The sequence below is a fragment of the Emydura macquarii genome, unplaced genomic scaffold (assembly GCF_026122565.2).
Source record: "Emydura macquarii macquarii isolate MOO-44397 ecotype Brisbane River unplaced genomic scaffold, CSIRO-AGI_Emac_v2 contig_1263, whole genome shotgun sequence".
Taxonomy (NCBI): domain Eukaryota; kingdom Metazoa; phylum Chordata; order Testudines; family Chelidae; genus Emydura; species Emydura macquarii.
The window spans coordinates 4,985,014-5,003,550 of record NW_027131400.1 but is presented as its reverse complement, the minus strand read 5'-3'; the positions used below and the strand labels follow the sequence as shown (position 1 = coordinate 5,003,550).

General features: G+C 38.9%; 1 protein-coding gene across 1 annotated transcript in view; it reads left to right on the top strand.

Moving 5' to 3' along the window:
* LOC137154651 (contactin-associated protein-like 2) overlaps positions 1 to 9,913 on the top strand; it is a 277,671-nt gene extending 267,758 nt beyond the window's left edge. The window contains exons 6-8 of the mRNA XM_067550410.1: positions 2,367 to 2,510; positions 8,069 to 8,333; positions 9,900 to 9,913. Coding sequence (XP_067406511.1) covers positions 2,367 to 2,510; positions 8,069 to 8,333; positions 9,900 to 9,913 — 423 coding nt within the window. The remainder of the gene's footprint in view (positions 1 to 2,366; positions 2,511 to 8,068; positions 8,334 to 9,899) is intronic.
* The last annotated feature ends 8,624 nt before the right edge of the window (positions 9,914 to 18,537 follow it).

Below are 18,537 nucleotides of genomic sequence, written 5' to 3'. Positions count from 1 at the left end.
GTGTTTAACTGCAGTGTAGCTATAAGAGGCCTGACCCTGTCCCCTCTAACTAGTAGGCCATAGTTTCCCAGTAACAATCCTCTGAAACATATTCCACTTTCAGTGGGTGTATGAAGTTCCTCATCTCTGATGAAAGTTACATGAATACATCAAAGAAAAAGTATACTCTGAATTTGTTTCAGTAGTTCACATACATGTCAGTGACTAGCCCTGAACTGTCTATCTCCTTTCCTCTCAATTAATACTGTATTTTTAGTGTCTGGTTGTCACACACCGCAATTAAATGTGCTGCCCTTATGTGAAACTAATCGTAGATGATAAAGCTTAGCGAATCAAAACTACATTACAAACAGAGAAATTATTTTTTAGGTTTATCTCTTTCAGAAGAGATAAGCAAGCAAGAGAAATTGGCACTATTTCTGATTACGCTTTTAAGGCAAAAAAAAAAAAATATGTCTATCAATCCCTCTGGATTTAATGTTTGTCATGGTATATGGTTGTCTCCTTTTTTCCCTTCACTTTTCTTCAAAATCTCTTCCTTTTCCAATTTACTGCTTTTTTCAAGTGCATAAATACTGGCTCACAAAAGAATGTGTTGCAGCAAATAAAACATTAAGGATTTCATCCTCAATTGGTGTAATCTGTTGTCTTTTCATTGAAGTCAACAGAGTTTAGTCACCAGCTGAGGACATGGCCACAACACTATATGAGGGAGCCTGTGTGAGCAATTTATAAAGCCTTTGGTTTCCAGATACATTGCATTCAGTAAGCTTTAGCTCTTCTTAAATACTAACTCAAGGCTCTTTCCCTCTTTAAGATGGAAAATGATATGTTCGAAGCATTTTTCTTAAATAGATAATGGTCCCCTTGAGTTGCCTTTTCCTGCTCTCAATAATAACCAATGGAATTAACAATGAATGAAGTTTGAAAGTTTATTTCTGGCAAACCCCACAGGCTGTGTGTAAGGAGAAGTTTGTGTGAGCAGTTTTGGGAAGGAGTAAACTTTGGTATATTACTGGTACCATCATCTGTTTGATAAAAATGGTTAACATAGATTACGGATGATAATCTCTGGCAGCCTTTTTCTCATCTTTGGGCTATAAATTATTAATGTAAACATGTAGCATTCATTCATTTCCAGATAGCAATCTACACAGTCTGCAGATTGACAGAGTGAAGAGATAAACATTTGTAATATGCTGAAATAAGTTGATTTGCTTTTTTTTTTCAGAGCTAAAGGCTCAGGATAACCAAATACTCTAGGCTATGAAACACAATGAAAAAAAATCACTTTACGTTTGAACTAATTACAGAAGTGTGTTATTCTCAGCTCCCTGGAATTTTCACCCACACCTTCATTCTCAGCAGCTGATTCACAACATTACATCTGGTATCACAGTAGCTCCCTCATGACTGTGCCCCTACTCTGAATTGCCCACAGAAAGGAGGCAGTTTGTCGGTAGCATAAGGCAATTCTCCCAAATGGTGGATAACAGGACTAACTGCATAATGCTCTGGTGTTCTACTTACAGCTCTGATATTAACTAGCTGTGTGACCTTAGAGAAGAAATGAATCATAGAAGTGAAACAATAAACAAACATTTAGCAATATTAGTCTGTTACACCAAGCAACAACATGGAAATCAGTGGGGTAACGTGTTAGAGCTGGTTGAAATTTTCACCTATCCCCAGGTCTGTGGCCCAGGGAGATAAAGAGCCCAGACACTTTTCCTCCCTCGCTACTCCCTAGCTCTGGGAGACAGAAAGGCAGAAAATCCAGAAGCTCCACCTCCCTCTAGTGTCTCAGAAAAGTATTACAAAACTATCTTTTAGTTCCTCTTCTTGCCAAAGTTGTCCAACCCTTTGCTAAGTAGTTAGTCATTGGGATGATCTACTGTTTGTGTGTGTGTGTGTGTGTGTTTGATTTATACAAATGAATCACCTTTAGAGATGAGTGAATGATTCCAAACAAATAATTTGACTATTCCCCCCCACACTTTGTTTACAAATTTTCTGTGATGGATATAATTTCTTCCAATTCATTCGTTATTTGACATATTTCTTGCTAAATAACTTGTGAGTGAGTGATTCATGGTGAATAGACTGAAAGGCCACATGATATGCTTCTGTTCCCTAGAGGGACAAGTGTTGGTCTTCAGTGTGCAATTACAAATTCAAAATTTGCTTTCTTCCATTTTTTTGCAGTGCTTATTTAAATTTGATGTGAGGGCAAACAGTGGTGCTAGCTATCTCATTTGCTGTGTGTGATAGTTTGGAAAAGCAAATACATCTGCAGCATATTTCTTTTAAAATTCTAATACATTTCCCTCCAGTTACTATCTACAATCTCTTGTTTGTTTTCAAAGATAACCTTTGGCGGCATGCCTTTTTCTGGGAAGCCAAGTTCAAATAGCAGGAAAAACTTCAAAGGCTGCATGGAAAGTATCAACTACAATGGTAATAACATCACAGACCTTGCCAAGAGGAAGAAATTGGAACCTTCTAATGTGGTGAGAACTTTTTCATGGTCATCTAAACTTCTGACAAGTAAAGGAGTATAGATATATAGTCTGCTTTATTGTGTAGCTGATATCCATGTGATATATTGTAGTAACTTGATATGATAAATAACTTTTATCACATATCTGTGCAATTTACCACATACATACAAGCACATTAATTTGCCCCTGAGCAATCTCTTCCTTATGGGTCTTACTCCAACATTCCAAAATTTTTCTATATTTTCAGACTACTGTTATTTTAAAAAAAATCAAACTAATGAATAAATATTTTCTTCTTTTCTCCCCCACATTATATCTGCCTGAAGATTCATTCTTGAGCCAGTGATAGCTTTCCTAAATGTGAACATGTCATGACTTTAAAATCTAATCTCTCACATCCCTACAGAGCTAGTAGTGGAAATACCATTGGAAACAGGAGATTCTCCACTTGACCCAGCATTGGCTTCTAGCCCTGGAAGGCCACAAGAAATCAGACTTTAAAATCATGACTTTTTTATACACAGAAAAGCTCTTTTAGATAATTTTGGAAATAATTTACATTCTATTAATTTCAATTTTTCTCTCCCTTCAAGACCTACACAATTATACTCAAATCCTGTGTCTTTACTGGAGGAGGGGATACAAGAACTAGTCCCATTAATATTTTTAACTCTCTAAAAAAATTCCTAAAATAGCTTTTCTTTAATATACATGGCATGTATGGAATACGTGGTGTAGTGTGGAATAAATCTTTTACTGTCATGAATCCCGGATGACCTGCATAAGTCATTCATGCCCTTCATGAGCATTGCAACCATCACAAATTCATGCCAATAATATCTTTATACAACATCACACCAGCATTTACCCTTTATAAATACACATGCATATGTAGTGATGATAAATCATACAAAATTCCTATTTAACTTGTACTTACTGTATATGGCATTAATGTTAATGCTTTAATATAAAGTATATGAGGAATATGGCTGAGTAATCATGAATGTGGGAATGATAATTTTCAATTTCCTGATTTACATCTTAAAATTTCTGAAAAAATTAAACTTTAAACAGTAATATTGTATTGCACAAAGATTCAATTTTCTTAGTTCTACACCAAGTTCCTTCAAACATGACAAAGACATTAAGCGTGATATGTGTGCCAAGAATGAAACTTTGCTTTCAGAATAAGAGCTTTAAAACCCAATCACATACCATCCTGGATCCTTGAAATTCCTCCTGTGCTGCAGGGGATTTCCTGCCAGGCAAGGTGAAATCCATTAAATAATATTGAGTTCCTGTGAAAAAGATGCTCTGTTTTCTTCAGGATATGTGGGATTTAAAGTGTCCCAAACTGTACAGGACAAAAAACTAAGCTAAGAAACACACATTATATGAGAAATCTTGCCAGATTTTCAGTTGAGTGCCTAATCCAGACCTGATTCAGAAAAGTATCCCTGTTCAGGAAGGGTACTTATATGTGTACTTAAGACTACTTGAAGTCAACAGGATTTAAAGTACATGCTTAAATGCTTTCCTGAATAGAAGTAGACTTAAGCATGTTAGTTAAGTGCTTTCCTGAGTTGGGGCCCCAGATAAGTTGCCTGATTGTCAGAAGTGCTGAACACCCAATGACAGTCCTGTAACCTATGGGTTCTGTGGATGTTCAGAACCTTTAGAAATGAGACTACTTATTTATTTGCCTAAATAGGGACAGGGATAGATGAGAATCCCTCTCTTTTTTTGTATGAAATTCTATTACTCCTAACATTACATTAGATACACAAATGTAGTGCTGTTATACACTAGTGCTTCATCAAGAGTCTATTGTAGACTGGTTTAATTCAATGGTTCTTTTGATTTCCAATTCTAAGAATGACTATAAAAATAGAAGTGACCTTTGTTTTCTGTCAAACTGCTTACATTGCCTCACCGCTGCAAAAACAAAATCAATTTTGTTCTAATTAAACCAACATGGATTTTTGTTACTTAAAAAAGCATTTTTTGCTCTTAATTCTGAGCCTGATTGAGCATACAAATTGCTTTGTTGATGATACTATTGTTAACCATGTTTATTCTGGTGGTGTCTAGGGACCAACTAAGAATGAGGTCTCATTGGGGTAAGCACTGTACAAACAGAGTAGTAGAGAGTCCTTGCTCAGACAACCTCACTGTCTAAAGAGGCAAGGCAGACAAAAGGCAGGCAAAAGAGATGTAACACAAGCGGAATGGTCAATGTTAGAGCTGGGCAGGAAATTGGCAGGAGATTTAAAAAATTTTCCCATTCTTTGTCAGGATGAACCTGAGACTTTTCAAAGCTTTTTTGGCAAAAAAAGAGAGACTAAGCCCAGAATAGTCAAGAGCATGGTGGCCCAAGGTTAGTGCCACAATCAGCACACTATTCTGGAACAAGTTCCTCTCAATCTCTCCTGATGAAGCAGTTACATTTTATATAAATAATTAAATATTTATTGGAGCAGGGACTTGAACCAGAGATTCCCACATGAGTGCCTTAACCATTGGACTATAGAGTCAGTCTCTCTCTGACCTAAAAAATATGTATTTATAAAACATGGAACAGCTCCAGCAGGAGAGAATGGGGCAGAGACTGACTCTATTACCTGGTGGTTAAAGCCCATCCCTGAAATGTTGGAGACCCAGCTTCAAAGCCCTGGTCAGGCAAAGCAGGGACTTGAACTTGGGTCTTCCACATGCTACATGCATGCCTTAACCACAATAACCAAGTTATTGGTTAGTCTGGTGTTGATCTTTCTCTCTGATCAGAAATGAAATCTTGGACCTGACTGAAGTTTCATTTTTACTGGTACATCAACAAATCCACATATTCTTCCAAAAATCCATTTTGTCAAAAAATTCCCAACCAGTTCTAATCAATGTTGTGGCAGCAAGTTTAATGTTGCTTTCCCTTTTTCTTTGGGAGGTGGAGAAAGAGGGGAGGGTTAGTTAGGAGGGGATGGGCTAAATAGAAAGACAAAGGAAGGGGAGAGGAGTGATCGGAACAGAGCAGGTGGGAAGGAGAAGGAGAGAAAGTATGAGGGCAGGTGTGGACGGAGGCTGAGGTCAAGAGGGACAGGAAGTGGGTTGGAGCAAACAGCCAATCAGCACAAGGCAAAGAAACGCCTGTCAAAACCACAGAACATATTTTCAGTATCCATCAGTTCCTGTTTAAACTGTTCTGCTGGCTTCAGTCTCTGTCTAACTCCTCCCTGTAATTTCTTTCCCCAAGGCCACATTGTGGGGGAGAGAGGAAGGATGCTGCATGGGTGCTAGTGTCCACATGAGGGGCTGTCCCTAGCACAGTTCTGGGGCTGGGGCTGTTGGGCGGGCGGTGTCTGTGGCTGAGCCCCATTTTACCCCTGTCTTTCTCCCACCAATGCAGCAGGCCCCCATCAACCAGCTTCTGCAGCTGCTCTGCTGGCTTCAGTCTCAACGAATAAGCTAAATAGGAAGGGAGTATTTTTTTATTTAAATGATGTGCTTTAGACCAACATTATGTTAAGCCTGACGATAAGTAAAAATCCAGAGGTGATGTCTGGAAGGGGGTAGGCTAAATTGACTTATAAAGGTAAATGTAGAGCTAATTTACATTGCAAAGCCCAAACTCTCTAACTTGAAAAGCTTCCACTGCTAATCCTCCAGGATAATTCTGTTAATTCTGCAGTAAGAACAAAAGTCTCAACCTAAAGACACAGTATATATTTGACTTTCATACTTCAGTGCTGGATGAGTACTTCAGCAGTTGATTCTGAATCTAGTCCATAGAAAAGGATCCATTATTCTCTGAAAAATATTAATCTCTTTTATACTGGCAAACTTCAGAGGAGTTCTAACTCTTTCCCAACTTTAGTAGACAATCTATGTGAACTGGGCTTTACATTAAAGAGTAATTTCCTGATGATGTACAGTCATGGAGGGAAATAATAATCCAGTTTAGATTAAGTTGAATTGCTCAGTAGGGAAAATATCAGGTCAGCTGACTCACAGAGAAACACAAAGGGAGTTATAGCCTAGAATTACATGCCTCTTCCTCAAGAAATCCTTTACACAGTTAGCATTTAGGAATACATTATCTCATTCCTGTGTAAGGGATTTGCATACATTCACTCCCATTAGCACTAATCGGAGTTATATATGCAACTCTCCCATACATCAGAGGCAAGAAAGATTTAAAAGTTCAAGACAGAATGTCAATCATTTGTGAAAGCTGATTATCTTTGTCATGAGGAAAACCTCAGTTCTTCACAGTAATGAAGCAGCATGAACTCTTAAACTCATGATAACGTGTGCCTTGGACTGCTGTTTAACGCACTAGATACTAGGGCAAAACACTGAGAATGCTGCCTGTGTACCTGATATGTCACTATTGAAATGCCATCATAGAATGTCAGCTGTTCAGAGACACTTTAGTGCTCCATATCTATGCAGGACTGACTTGTCTACACGGGAGTAGTTACTTCCAGTTAATTTACAGTCAGTCAATTCATATGAGTTAAAATGTTTGTATAGGCTAGTCTGGATATTCTGCAAATTTTTGTTTCAGGATACAAAATTTGTGATTTACCCTAGGCCTCAACCTAGCGGATTCTGTAACAAATGTTTGGGGATGTTCAAACCAGCAAATGCCTTAACTAACTTGGGTTAATTTTCAGTCAATTAAAACCTCAAGATGAAAAACTCTAGGCAAGTCCACTGGGACTGCGAAAGTCTTGCAGTAAAGCAGTGAATGGTCGTTGGCCTTTATCAATTAGGTGATTATCATGGTCCTCATTCATGTTGTGAATTAAAAGCTTCATATAATTCTTTGAAACAGTGAGGTCCCTAAACTCTTGAATATAATGTTGTGTGATATATTATACATTCCAGATGTGTGTTGAAAGGACACTAGACTCAGGATGTCATACATAATTAGAAAATTTCTGTGTTGATGAGAGCTAAGAAGTCAAGCTGCTAATTATACTGCCCCCCAGAGGCAGGATGCCTGACCATATAACTTTCTGGCACTTTGTGCAAAGCTAGTTTGATATGTGGATTGTATCTATAAAAATTATACTATTTCAATTTGAATATATAATGTCACAGAAGCTGCTTACTTTTAAATTCATATCTGGTATGGGCCCATTGTATCCTACCACATAGGAGATATGTAAGTGAGGGGAGTCATGTTTCTCCCATGATTGGTGGCTATCTGCTATGGAAGAGAAACAGTGATATTTTAGGATTCCTTTTTCTTTAAAATAAAATCAATTATGCCCCTCAGAAGATTAGCATTGACATGCAAAGTCTTTCACTGCTAGGTCACCATATGTAATCCATCCCAGTCAGTAATCTTCACATCTAAACATATGTGCTTATCTCATAATCATAACCTTCCTTCCATGCATTTTAATGTGCAAAAAGCCCAACACATATACCTCAGTTGGAGTTTCACAAAGAGAACAAAGTCCATGCCCAGAAACCACAGCTTTCTAGCAACATTTATGGATTTAGAGGAGTTTTATCACTGTATTTAAGGTTTTTATTTGTTTGTTTTTTCCTTTTTGTTTTAGGGAAACTTAAGTTTTTCTTGTGTGGAACCACACACAGTGCCTGTCTTTTTCAATGCTACCAGTTACCTGGAAGTGCTTGGTCGCCTGAATCAGGACCTGTTTTCAGTCAATTTCCAGTTTCGGACGTGGAACCCCAATGGACTTCTCCTCTTCAGCAATTTTGCCGATGGACTGGGTAATGTCGAGATTGACCTCACTGAAGGCAAAGTCAGTGTCCACATCAATGTCACCCAGGCGAAGAAGAACCGAATAGACATCTCGTCAGGTGAGCAGATTTTCAGAGTTTGGGTTTTTTTCTTAGTCTCAGAACACCCATAATGAGTTAAAAATTGAAAGACTTCTATCCCTTGGATTTAAATTCTAAATGTAACAACATTTTTATTGTAGATTAGTGAAATCCTTTATTTTATGCTTTGCTGAGTGAGAGGTGGAAGACATGAAAGTGGTATTTTCTTTTATGACTTCCTCTCATCTCATCCTTAGTGTTCTCTGCCTCATTTTGTTTTGCTTAGTCGTGCTAAGCAAAACAACTATTTGTAATTGGACTAAGGACATATCTCAAGTATTAGAGTATGGTTACGGTACATTTTTCCCTTCTATTGGCTATCAAGTTTTCTGTCTTTTTATCCCTTGCTCCATTATCAAAGCAGCGTCTCTTTTTCCTCCCTTCCAAAGGTTGGAAAGGTTGCTGTTACATCTGATCTGTCAGTATGGAGATCATTCAATCATTCAATCTTTTGCCTCCTCTTTTTGCCAGAGAGCATCAGTGGGTATATCTATATTGGGGAAACTAACATATTTTAACTAATATGATGATGCAATTTTTATCTTAGCATAGATGAAGGTAGTCATGTTTTTTTTTTTTAAAAAGGTTAACCTTAGGGTTAGATTTGAAAAGTAGGGATCCAATGGTTAACCATGACCAGATAATATACTTTTAAATATATTTTTCAAACATGAGCCATGTGTTTGTCCATGCTAAAGGCAGAGTTGCGGGAAACATTGTGTTAGTTAAGCTATGTCAATCAACACATTTTCTAATGCCTTTTCCCAGTAAAGATATGCCCAACAATGCATCTGATCATTGTCCTGGATAGAGAGGTTACCCAAGTTGCTTTCAAATGCAAGTGTTCTGTATGTCAGTGTGATACATTTTCTAGAATGGGATCAGGCTAATGCCAGACATCATATATAGCTATTAATTTCACCAAGAACTTCATAGACTTAAATTTGAACTTCGTTTTTTTATTTTGGGAGGAGTGGGGGGACATATACTTTAATCTTCACCAACATAACTGTGCTATCAGTGTTAGGAGGTTAGCATGATTGGGGGGGGGGGGGGACTCTTTTAATAGCTAACCTATCTGAAGCTTCAATAAACCAAGACACAGTGTGCTAGCTGAACATTCATGCTGTACACAATTAATTTAAAAAGGAAGCACTGAGGAAACAAGAAAAATGCTTTGTATTTCTTTTTAAATGAAAGCCTTTCTCATGTGGATGAATCAGGATAGTAACATTTTATTTGACATGTGGAAATATTTTTGAGTTCTTTTCTTTCTTTTTAGCTCACTCAGGCATAAAATAGAGTTGAATGAAAAATTTTGCTACAAACTGCAAAATTAAAGGCATATTTTATCTGTTTAGAGGTAGAATAGAACACAATATTCATAGAAACATTTTAAAAAAATCTAAATGTATTTCATTCTGAGTTTGTGGAATTGGAATAATTTTATGAAATATGTCAATGATGTTATATACACTATTTTTACTATTCGATTTGATGGTTGGTTTCTTTTATATTATTGTTTGTTGTTGTTTTGTGTTTTAGCTTGGCAATATTAACACTGTGGGTTTAATTTTATTTGTGTAGTTATAATGTACATGTGATAAGAGTCCGTAGTCCTCTGGATGTAGTGCAGGGACTGGAGAGCAGGGGCATGCACAAGGTGGGAACATCATTGGGAGCACAGAACTCCTCTGGCCCCTGGGACCATGGTGGGTGATGATGGGAAGCAAGCTCCTCCCAGCCATGGGGCTGCTGCTGGAGCTGGCAGCTTTTCCAGCCCTGGACCTCGGTGGGGGCACAGAACACATACCTCCGAAAGGGACAAATGTAAATTCCTGCGCACGCCCCTGCTGGAGAGGGAACATTTTGGCTCATGTGCTGGTACCTCATAACAATAATAAACCCCTCCACCTGCTTGTTCCTTGGCTCTGGCTGCCCCAAAGTCTGGTTTAAACCTCCCTAATACCATAGGGAATACTTTTGCATTACATTTCAAATACTCACCAGTTTGTTCTAGAAGCAGATTTCACAAACTGTTTGGCAAAATATTTCTGAGTCCTTAAAATTTCACCAAATGGCCATTAATTTTACCTGAATCTTGACTTCGGGTTAAACCATATGAAACATCAGTTAACATTCTGGGAAGTGAACTCAAATGAAGAGAAATCCAAAAAATGTTTGCACAAACCTCTGCCAAAATAAGCCACTGGATTTTGCAAAGCTGTAACTTCATGTCAAGATACACTGCTTCTTCCAAAAGAAATCCTTCCAATCTATCTGGATGGTTCAACAAATAGTCCAGGAATTGCCTACGACCAATCCATTTTATGACTGTGGTTACTATTTGTGGTCCCTACTTCCATTGGCATATATATGTTATGGTGATGGATGTCTTATGATGCTTAATAATAATAATACACTCGGTAGTATATTTTGGTCTGTACACACCTTTGTATTTGGATAGTCATCCTGCATGTCTTTTGATGCATTTTACTTGCTTATTATTGCTTGAGAAACAGTGTACTTGAATTGTGCACACACGAGGGTGAAATATTACTCCCTTGCCTTCCATGCAAGGTAAGGGTATAGGAATACAAGTGTTCTCAGAACTTTTTTTTGTATCTTCTTGGGGAGTTGAAGGTCCTTGTTCATGACACTACTAGTCCAATTTAGATTTCAATTTAAATGCCCTTTTTGCTGATCTCCTTGCATAAAACAGTTAACGGTCTTCAACTTCTACAAAAAGTGCACCTTCTGGGTTGCTGTATGGGACCAAATGGTATGAGCAGAGTACTCTTGTTCTGGTTTTGTTACAAAAGCTCTTGGACCCTGCAGTCCTGTAGATTCAAGATGCTCTCAAGTTATTGCAACCTACATATTCTGATTTTTCAAAAAATCAAGTGTGCAATGGTGCATGCAATTGCATGCCTAAATGTTGTGATTTGGGACTTAACTTGTCATGTATCTATTTGCCTGCACACAGAATTACAGAAAGCACAATTTAAGCATGTGTACTCACATTCCAGCACATTGATGTGGTCACCCCAGTCACTCTCAAACACTAACAGAGATCATCAATGGTAGCCTGCATGTCTCAGTCACCATTATTTACATCTATCATACTGTGTAATTTCTTCAGTTATTTGCACTAGCACCTTCTAATATCGTGCTCCTCTGATCAGAACTATCAGGGTTATTGCCACCTTTTCATTCTTTGGGACAAATTCTCAATTGTAGTCCTAAACTGCTAGCCGGAGATGGCCAGCTGAGAATTCTCTTTGTGTAAGGGAACTGTCCATTAGAGTAAAACTGACAGAGCAGGCTCTTGCACTATACACACCCCTGTCCTGCTGTTGACATGTGGTGCAGTAGATTTCTGTTCTGCTTGTGTTCCACTACATAACATCATTTAAGATCTTTATAGTAGTGGCGTAAGTTAGAGAGCCCGTCAGATAATCTAACTTCCACCAGGACCTGCCTCAGGGAGCCCCAACTGAGCATGAGCAGAGTTTGGGTGATGAGAAGAATCTAGTGGCTCTCTATCAAAACTGATGACTCACCAATTAAATTCCCATCCTTCTAACTGATAGCTTGGCACTCCAGGTTCTCTTATTAAACTACTGTGCATCTGTTGTAAAGTGCCTTGTGATGTCTGGTAAGATTCAGACGATATATCAGCTGATGTTTTTGTTGTCATCTTGGCAGAGCTTTCATATTTAATCAGATTGAATATGTTGTTTACGTACAGACAGGCAACTCTTATTTTAAATATTTTCATGGCATTTTAAGGAACATTTGCTGAGTCATTTGGATTTCTAGCATCCTCACAACTCCTATACCTATATTTATTGCTGCCTATTCATGTCAGTGAGATGAATGGTTTACAGGTCATCGTAAAAGACACTAGGTTACTGCAAAGTTTAGAGGCAACAGAATCAAGTAATGAGCAAAGAGAATCAATTGACTGTGGTAAGAAAAGTGAGCGCTGCTGTTAATTTGAGGGCTCTAAAGGAGGTTTATTGTATGCCTTTAATAGCAATTCTGCTGCTCCTATTATCATTTTATATAATGCTGCAGTGGTACATTCATCCAGAATACTGTAAAGTAGTTTAATTTAAATCCTAAATATATTGCTGATCAATTGTCTTTACTTCTTCCCTGAGGTAATAGGGTACAATCATGAACTTTCTTTCCTCAGTTTAAAATGTATTTTCCATTAGCAGAACTTGATTGCTCAAGTATTTACAGAAACCAAATGCTAAAGGAGTTATGGGGAATTCATTTCAAATATACTTTGAAAAATGTACTTTGAGAAAATCTATTGTCGTATTTTCAGGCCCGAGCAATAAATATTACATTTTGAAGGAGTTTTGCATGTATTCAAATATTGTGGATTTCAGATTTTTTTTTTTACCAGATTTGAACCTCTTGAGGTTTGAGGTCTGTTGAACGTTTTTCCTTTCATTGTTTGGGAAAGAAGCTGCTTGCATGCAATTTCATTCAAACACAGTGTACCTTCTGCACAGCTGGACACCTATAATGAGTGAGATGGACTGTGTCAGAAGCAGTGAAGACAGGAGAAAGCAAGGGATGAGCAGAGATTTGGTGGGAGAGGATGTCCAAGATTAACATTATGACTTTCAGCTGCAATTGTGACACTGACTAGCAACCTTGTTTGGGGTGATAACTATCTTACATTACACCATCAAAATTCAAAAGTAAAATGATAGATATTATAAAAATAACTTTTAAAGGAATATTTGTCTGTCACTTGGGTCCCAGTTTAGGAAAGCACTCAAACACACACTTAATTTTAAACATGTGCTTAGTCCCACATGAAATGTAAGTAAATGTTTTAAGTCTTTTCCTGCATAGGGATGGACTTAAATATGTGCTTAAAGGCTTTCCTGAATTAGGGTGCCGATTAGGAGGCTTGGGCATGGCAGTCCTTCAACTCAAACGTGAAGTTTAGTTTTTCTGTCTTTCAACTACCTTCTCCTTTCATTGCTGCTAAAAATACAGCAAAATTACACTAGCTGAGGATCTAGGCCAAGTTACCCTCTATTCATCTTAAACAGCTAAAATTCAATCAGCATCATGAAAACAAAATGGTGGGAATTACTAATGACAAAATAAACATTGTAACAAAACAAATAAACAAAAAGCAACAGCATTGACTATATTTCTAGTGTTCACATTTTCCTAAATGAAAAAAATGGCAAGCATATCAGGAGAACGTATCTATGGCTGCTTCTTATTGGGAAATTATCAATGCAAGTGAGGTTAATTTTAAATCCTCCTTTTGATGTTCATTTCTGCTGCTGTAATGTTCAATTTCTAGTAATAAAACTGATACTAAATATAGACCATGAATTAACCAAAGATCCTTTCCTGGGGCACCCTTTACGTTCTGGGCAGGGACCTAGCACTAACTCAGATGCTGGCTCTGCATGTCTGGATGGTTTTCCCACTCAGTTACAGTCCTAAGAGGTTCAGACCGTCTGCTCCTTCTTGGGTTGCCAATTAACTGAATTAAAGGGCAATTAACACAAAGGAGTTATCCTAAAGCTAGGTTGAGGTTCTCTTCCTACAGAGGGCACTTGCCAGACTCTGGCCTGCTGTCTTAATGGACCCAAAGAGTCACAGTTTAACATGAGACTGAAACTATCCAAAATTAAACAGTTTTAAATGAGGTTTGGCATACAGAGACATCAGTTTGTTAGTTTCATGGCAAACACACCAAGAAACTCATGCCAAAGTTTAGGACTTTATTAACTAAGATACATGTGAAAGGGTATATTAGACCTGTAGGCCCCTTGTTGGAGGCCTTGTGGTCCCTCCCCAGAAAAGAGCAGTGGAGGTGGGTCCTCCAAGCTGCCTAGAGCAAGGCAGCCAATCAGGAAAGGGGCTGCAGGGAGCGGGGGCAGCCAATCAGAACCCAGCATGCTCATATAAAAGGAGCTACAGGGCCAGAGTGAGTACAGTTCAGTCTGCTGGCAGGGACTGGGGGAAGCAGGGAGGTGATCCTGGCTGGCTGCTAGGATGGAATAAGATAAAGACTGCAGGGAAGAGTTCCAGGGAAATGTAGTTAGTTGGGGGCATGGTAGATGGTTGCTACTTACAGGGTCCCTAGGTTGGGGTCCAGAGTAGTGAGCAGACCCAGGTGCCCAGCCCCCCCCCTCCCCCGCCCCGAACAACCATTGAGGAAGTGTCTAAACCCTGAGAGAAGAGAGATTAGACAGGCCTGCGGAAGGGACTGTACATAGAATTTTACTCCTCCTCCTGCAAGGGAGCTGAACTGAGACTGAAGATGGGGTGGGCTGCAGGACATTTTGGAAGGCTTTGAAATAGGCCCCATTGGACTGTATACCTGGAAGGGGTTTGTTTTGCTTTGCACAGGGACTGTGTGTGTGACTTGTCTGGAGGGCTGAATCACAAAAGACCCTCCTAATGAGTGCAGTGGCTTACAGGGGGCACTGTGAGCAGAGAAAGTGAGGGGAAAAAAACTGAAGGCATGCATCCAGTAGGTGTTTGGGAGAGGTGGGTGCCACCCCATTACAATAAGTTAAAACAAGTTATAATGCAGTTTAAAATTGAAAATAAATAATTATGCAAAACAAACAATGAAAACCTATCAAAGTCCTTTTTTAAGGTGGGATATCAGAGTCCCTTATTTAGTTGGACAACCCTTAGTGGAGAGGAAAGGCTTCATTTTGTTCTGTTCCAAGATATGAAGAATGGTTACTTTTCCTGCTTTTAACAGACAGACAAAGGAGAGTAGAGAAAGTATAGTGAAGGCGGAGGGATATTGTTAATGTTCTCAGATAGGGCAGGTTAGTCCACTGATGGATGTTCTGGGTTGGCCGGTCAGCCACTATAATACTGTGGACTCTAGTTCATTTCCCAGTCTGGATGTCATCTAGTTGGCCTGGTCTCTCTCCTTTACTGGTCTCTCTCAGGCAGGGCAGAGCTGGATGGCTGCCTTCTTTCATTGTACTGGTGCCATGTGGTACTGTTGACCTCAAGATCAGATCAGAAGGAAAAATAGTGGATCAGACAAGAACACACAAAAGAGAAGGGGAGACACAAAACAAGATCTCATGTCCCCGGATGGAGTCTCCACTAGCATTGTGGTAATTGTCAAGCTGTCTGGAGTGGCTCATGAGGGTGAGCACCAGCCTCAGGGCAGACTTAAGAAGAAGGGCACAAACCCCTAATTGGCTGTGAGTTCTCCCCTTATATTTCACCAACCACCAAGTGCAAACTCCTCAGGCACTATAACAGCCTTACTGTGGAGTCACAGACAGTCCCCTGGGGCATGCTTGCCCGTGATAGATGGTCTCTTAAACCAAAAATCACAACATTCAGATTACTCCCAGTCCGAAAGGACCAGTCACTTACCCCAGGTCAATTGCACTTTAGGTCTTACACTAAAGACAACATTTGTAGCCAATCTAAATATTCATTAACTAAGAAAAAGAAATGAGTTATTTACAAGGTTAAAGCAGGTAAACATACACACATAAATGATTTAGTCTTAGTTTCCAGTTTGTGAATATGCAGACTCACTGTCCTTTACGGCTAACCCTGGCTAAACAGCTGAGAATCTTTTGCTTATACTTAGAAATCTTGCCCTCCCAAATTCCAAGCAGCATAAGGATAGTTTCTTCTTGTTAGGGATTTTTATTCCCTCCTCCAGAGTTCAGGACACTAGGACAAGTTCATGCATACATCTCTTCATGGTAGGTGAGGATGGAGGGGGGAGGTGTAGGAGGAAAATGCAATTAAAGACTTTGTTCTTGGATGTTTCATGATGACTCATTTTGTTTCAATGGGCCTTCTCGGTGGGCAGGACCTAACACTGTCTGTAGGAAGACAGCATTATACATTAATGTTTCTTTCCTGTTTGACACCCAGTTACAATGTAAACTTTTAATATCATCTTGTAACACTGGGTGCAGATAAGTGAGATTAATACATGCACCATCATACAGAAACATATTTGTATAAGTTTAACATCTATTTTAACAATACTAACACAAAAATGAGCTAGGCCAACTCCAGCTATGTATTTGTCAGTGTTCAGTTGAGGCCTAGAGTCCTTGGTTTGAGCTGGCACCTGGTCTGCCAGTGTTACAGTAATAACTCGGCATCCCTGTTGGTATCACTGTTCACGATGACACCATGACCTTTGGGATCCCTGCACAAAGGATAAAATTCATGGAATGGAGCAGGATACAGGCCTGACATCTTTCCTCTTTCTCCAGTCAATTCACAACTCCCCACTTACCCAAAGTCTCCTTTTGAGGCCCTTAAAAAAGGAGTGATGAACGGAATAGTCCACCCTCTCATTATATTGTTCACAACTCAGACCTACTTTCTGATAAGTCAAATATAGTACATTAACTTCTAGTTCCACACTTTCCTTGTTTACCAGGTATGATCTTACACAGTCATTGAGTTATATCAGTAAAGCTGTTTTTGTTTAACTCAGCCTGCTTTTCACTTCACTTTTACTAATTTTTATAAAAAACCTTGTATCACAGTCTGAGTTGAACTTCTGTTACCTTTCCCCCCCACCAACATTTGCCAACATTTTTACAAACTTCCATTCACTTTCCCACAATTAGCTTCACAAACCGAGGAAGGAATTCTAGGCTACAATTATTACAATAGGTCCTAAACTGAGTTCACAAAAAATGAGAGGAATAGTCTTTCAAGCTGAGTCAGCATCAGTTCCTCCCTTCCTTCAGGAAGTGGCTATTGAGTTGTGGTTGTGCAAGAAGTTCTAACCTTCAGCCAACTTTCTCTAGAGAAGGTCTTCTGTCCTCCCTAGTCTGCCCTCAATTGATTTGGGTTTTGCCCTTTTAAGATCTTCCCTCCAATTCTGACATCACTCACAAGTGTAAGGGGACACAGCCAATTGAACCCACATTAGCTGATTAACCCCATGTTGCCAAGTGTGGTGTTTGCAGACTCCATCATTCTGGTCCTAAAACTGGTGGAAAAATCACAGGGATATGCAAAAAAGTGAAATCACTGCTGACAGAAAGCAGATTTTTCTGGGAAGTGTGTGTGTGTGTGTGTGTGAGTGTGAGAGAGAGAGAGAAAAATCTCTCGTTATAGCAACTGACCTACTTCCATTTACACTTTGTAAAGTTCTGGAGTTTTTCTTTTGTTTGCTTTTTTTTTTTTAAAGCCTTTATGAACAAGTACTGAATTTACCAAGCTGGTGAAGATTTGGGGCTCAATTCCTAAACTCTTACTATTCTGAGTAGTCCTGTTGACTTCAGTATAACTGCTTGTGTGAGTAAAAATAAGAGTCCATCAGCCAGATATTCCTTAAAGCCCCCCCATGAGGTAGGTAAGTACTATTGTCTCCTTTTTATGGATGGGGAAAGTGAAGCAAAGAAAGATGCAGGGGAATTTTTTAAAAAGGCCCATGTGGATTCACAATACAGAATGTAAACAGTCAATTTTGGAGGGTGCAGAGAGAAAGAGCTCCAGAAGGGGAATCTTTCTCAGTTTGGCACTGTCTAAAATAAGCAGAGGTTGGTTTGTGTCACCTTTCACCCCACAAGTTTAGTCCCTGAGTTTTGTTAACAGTGTAGGGAATGTGTCTTGTTTTCACCTTGTAGTCTGCCTCTAATCTCTAGGTAATGTAAAGATCACCACTTCAGTAAAGCTTGCCAGCCATTCTTTTATCAGATAAAAAATATTATTACGTGAAAATGAAGTAATTTCATTTTCAACTTGATCCTTTGGTTTTTCTTATTAATGATAGTAATTGATTATCAATAATTGGGATTGTTACATAATCCATTAATGACCCAAAAACCTTCAGGTTTTTCTGTCTGTAGAAGTGGTGGATAAAGCTTAGGTAACATAAATCAGGAATGCCAAATATCAAGACAATCCAAATTATTTGTAGAGGAGAGAGTATGACCGACAACTTATTGAACTATACTGTTCATTTCCACCCTCACTCAGTATAGGGGCATGATTTGAGCTACAACTTTGTTTAATCCTAGTTAGAGGTTGTGTGTGTTATCTTAGGGACTTTTCTGGAATGGCATTTGCATCTTTCTAATCCACAAATAAGATGACTGTGAGAGGTCCACATTGCATGCAATAAAAAGGATTTGGGTGAATAGAGTATAACTCATGGCAAGCTTCATTT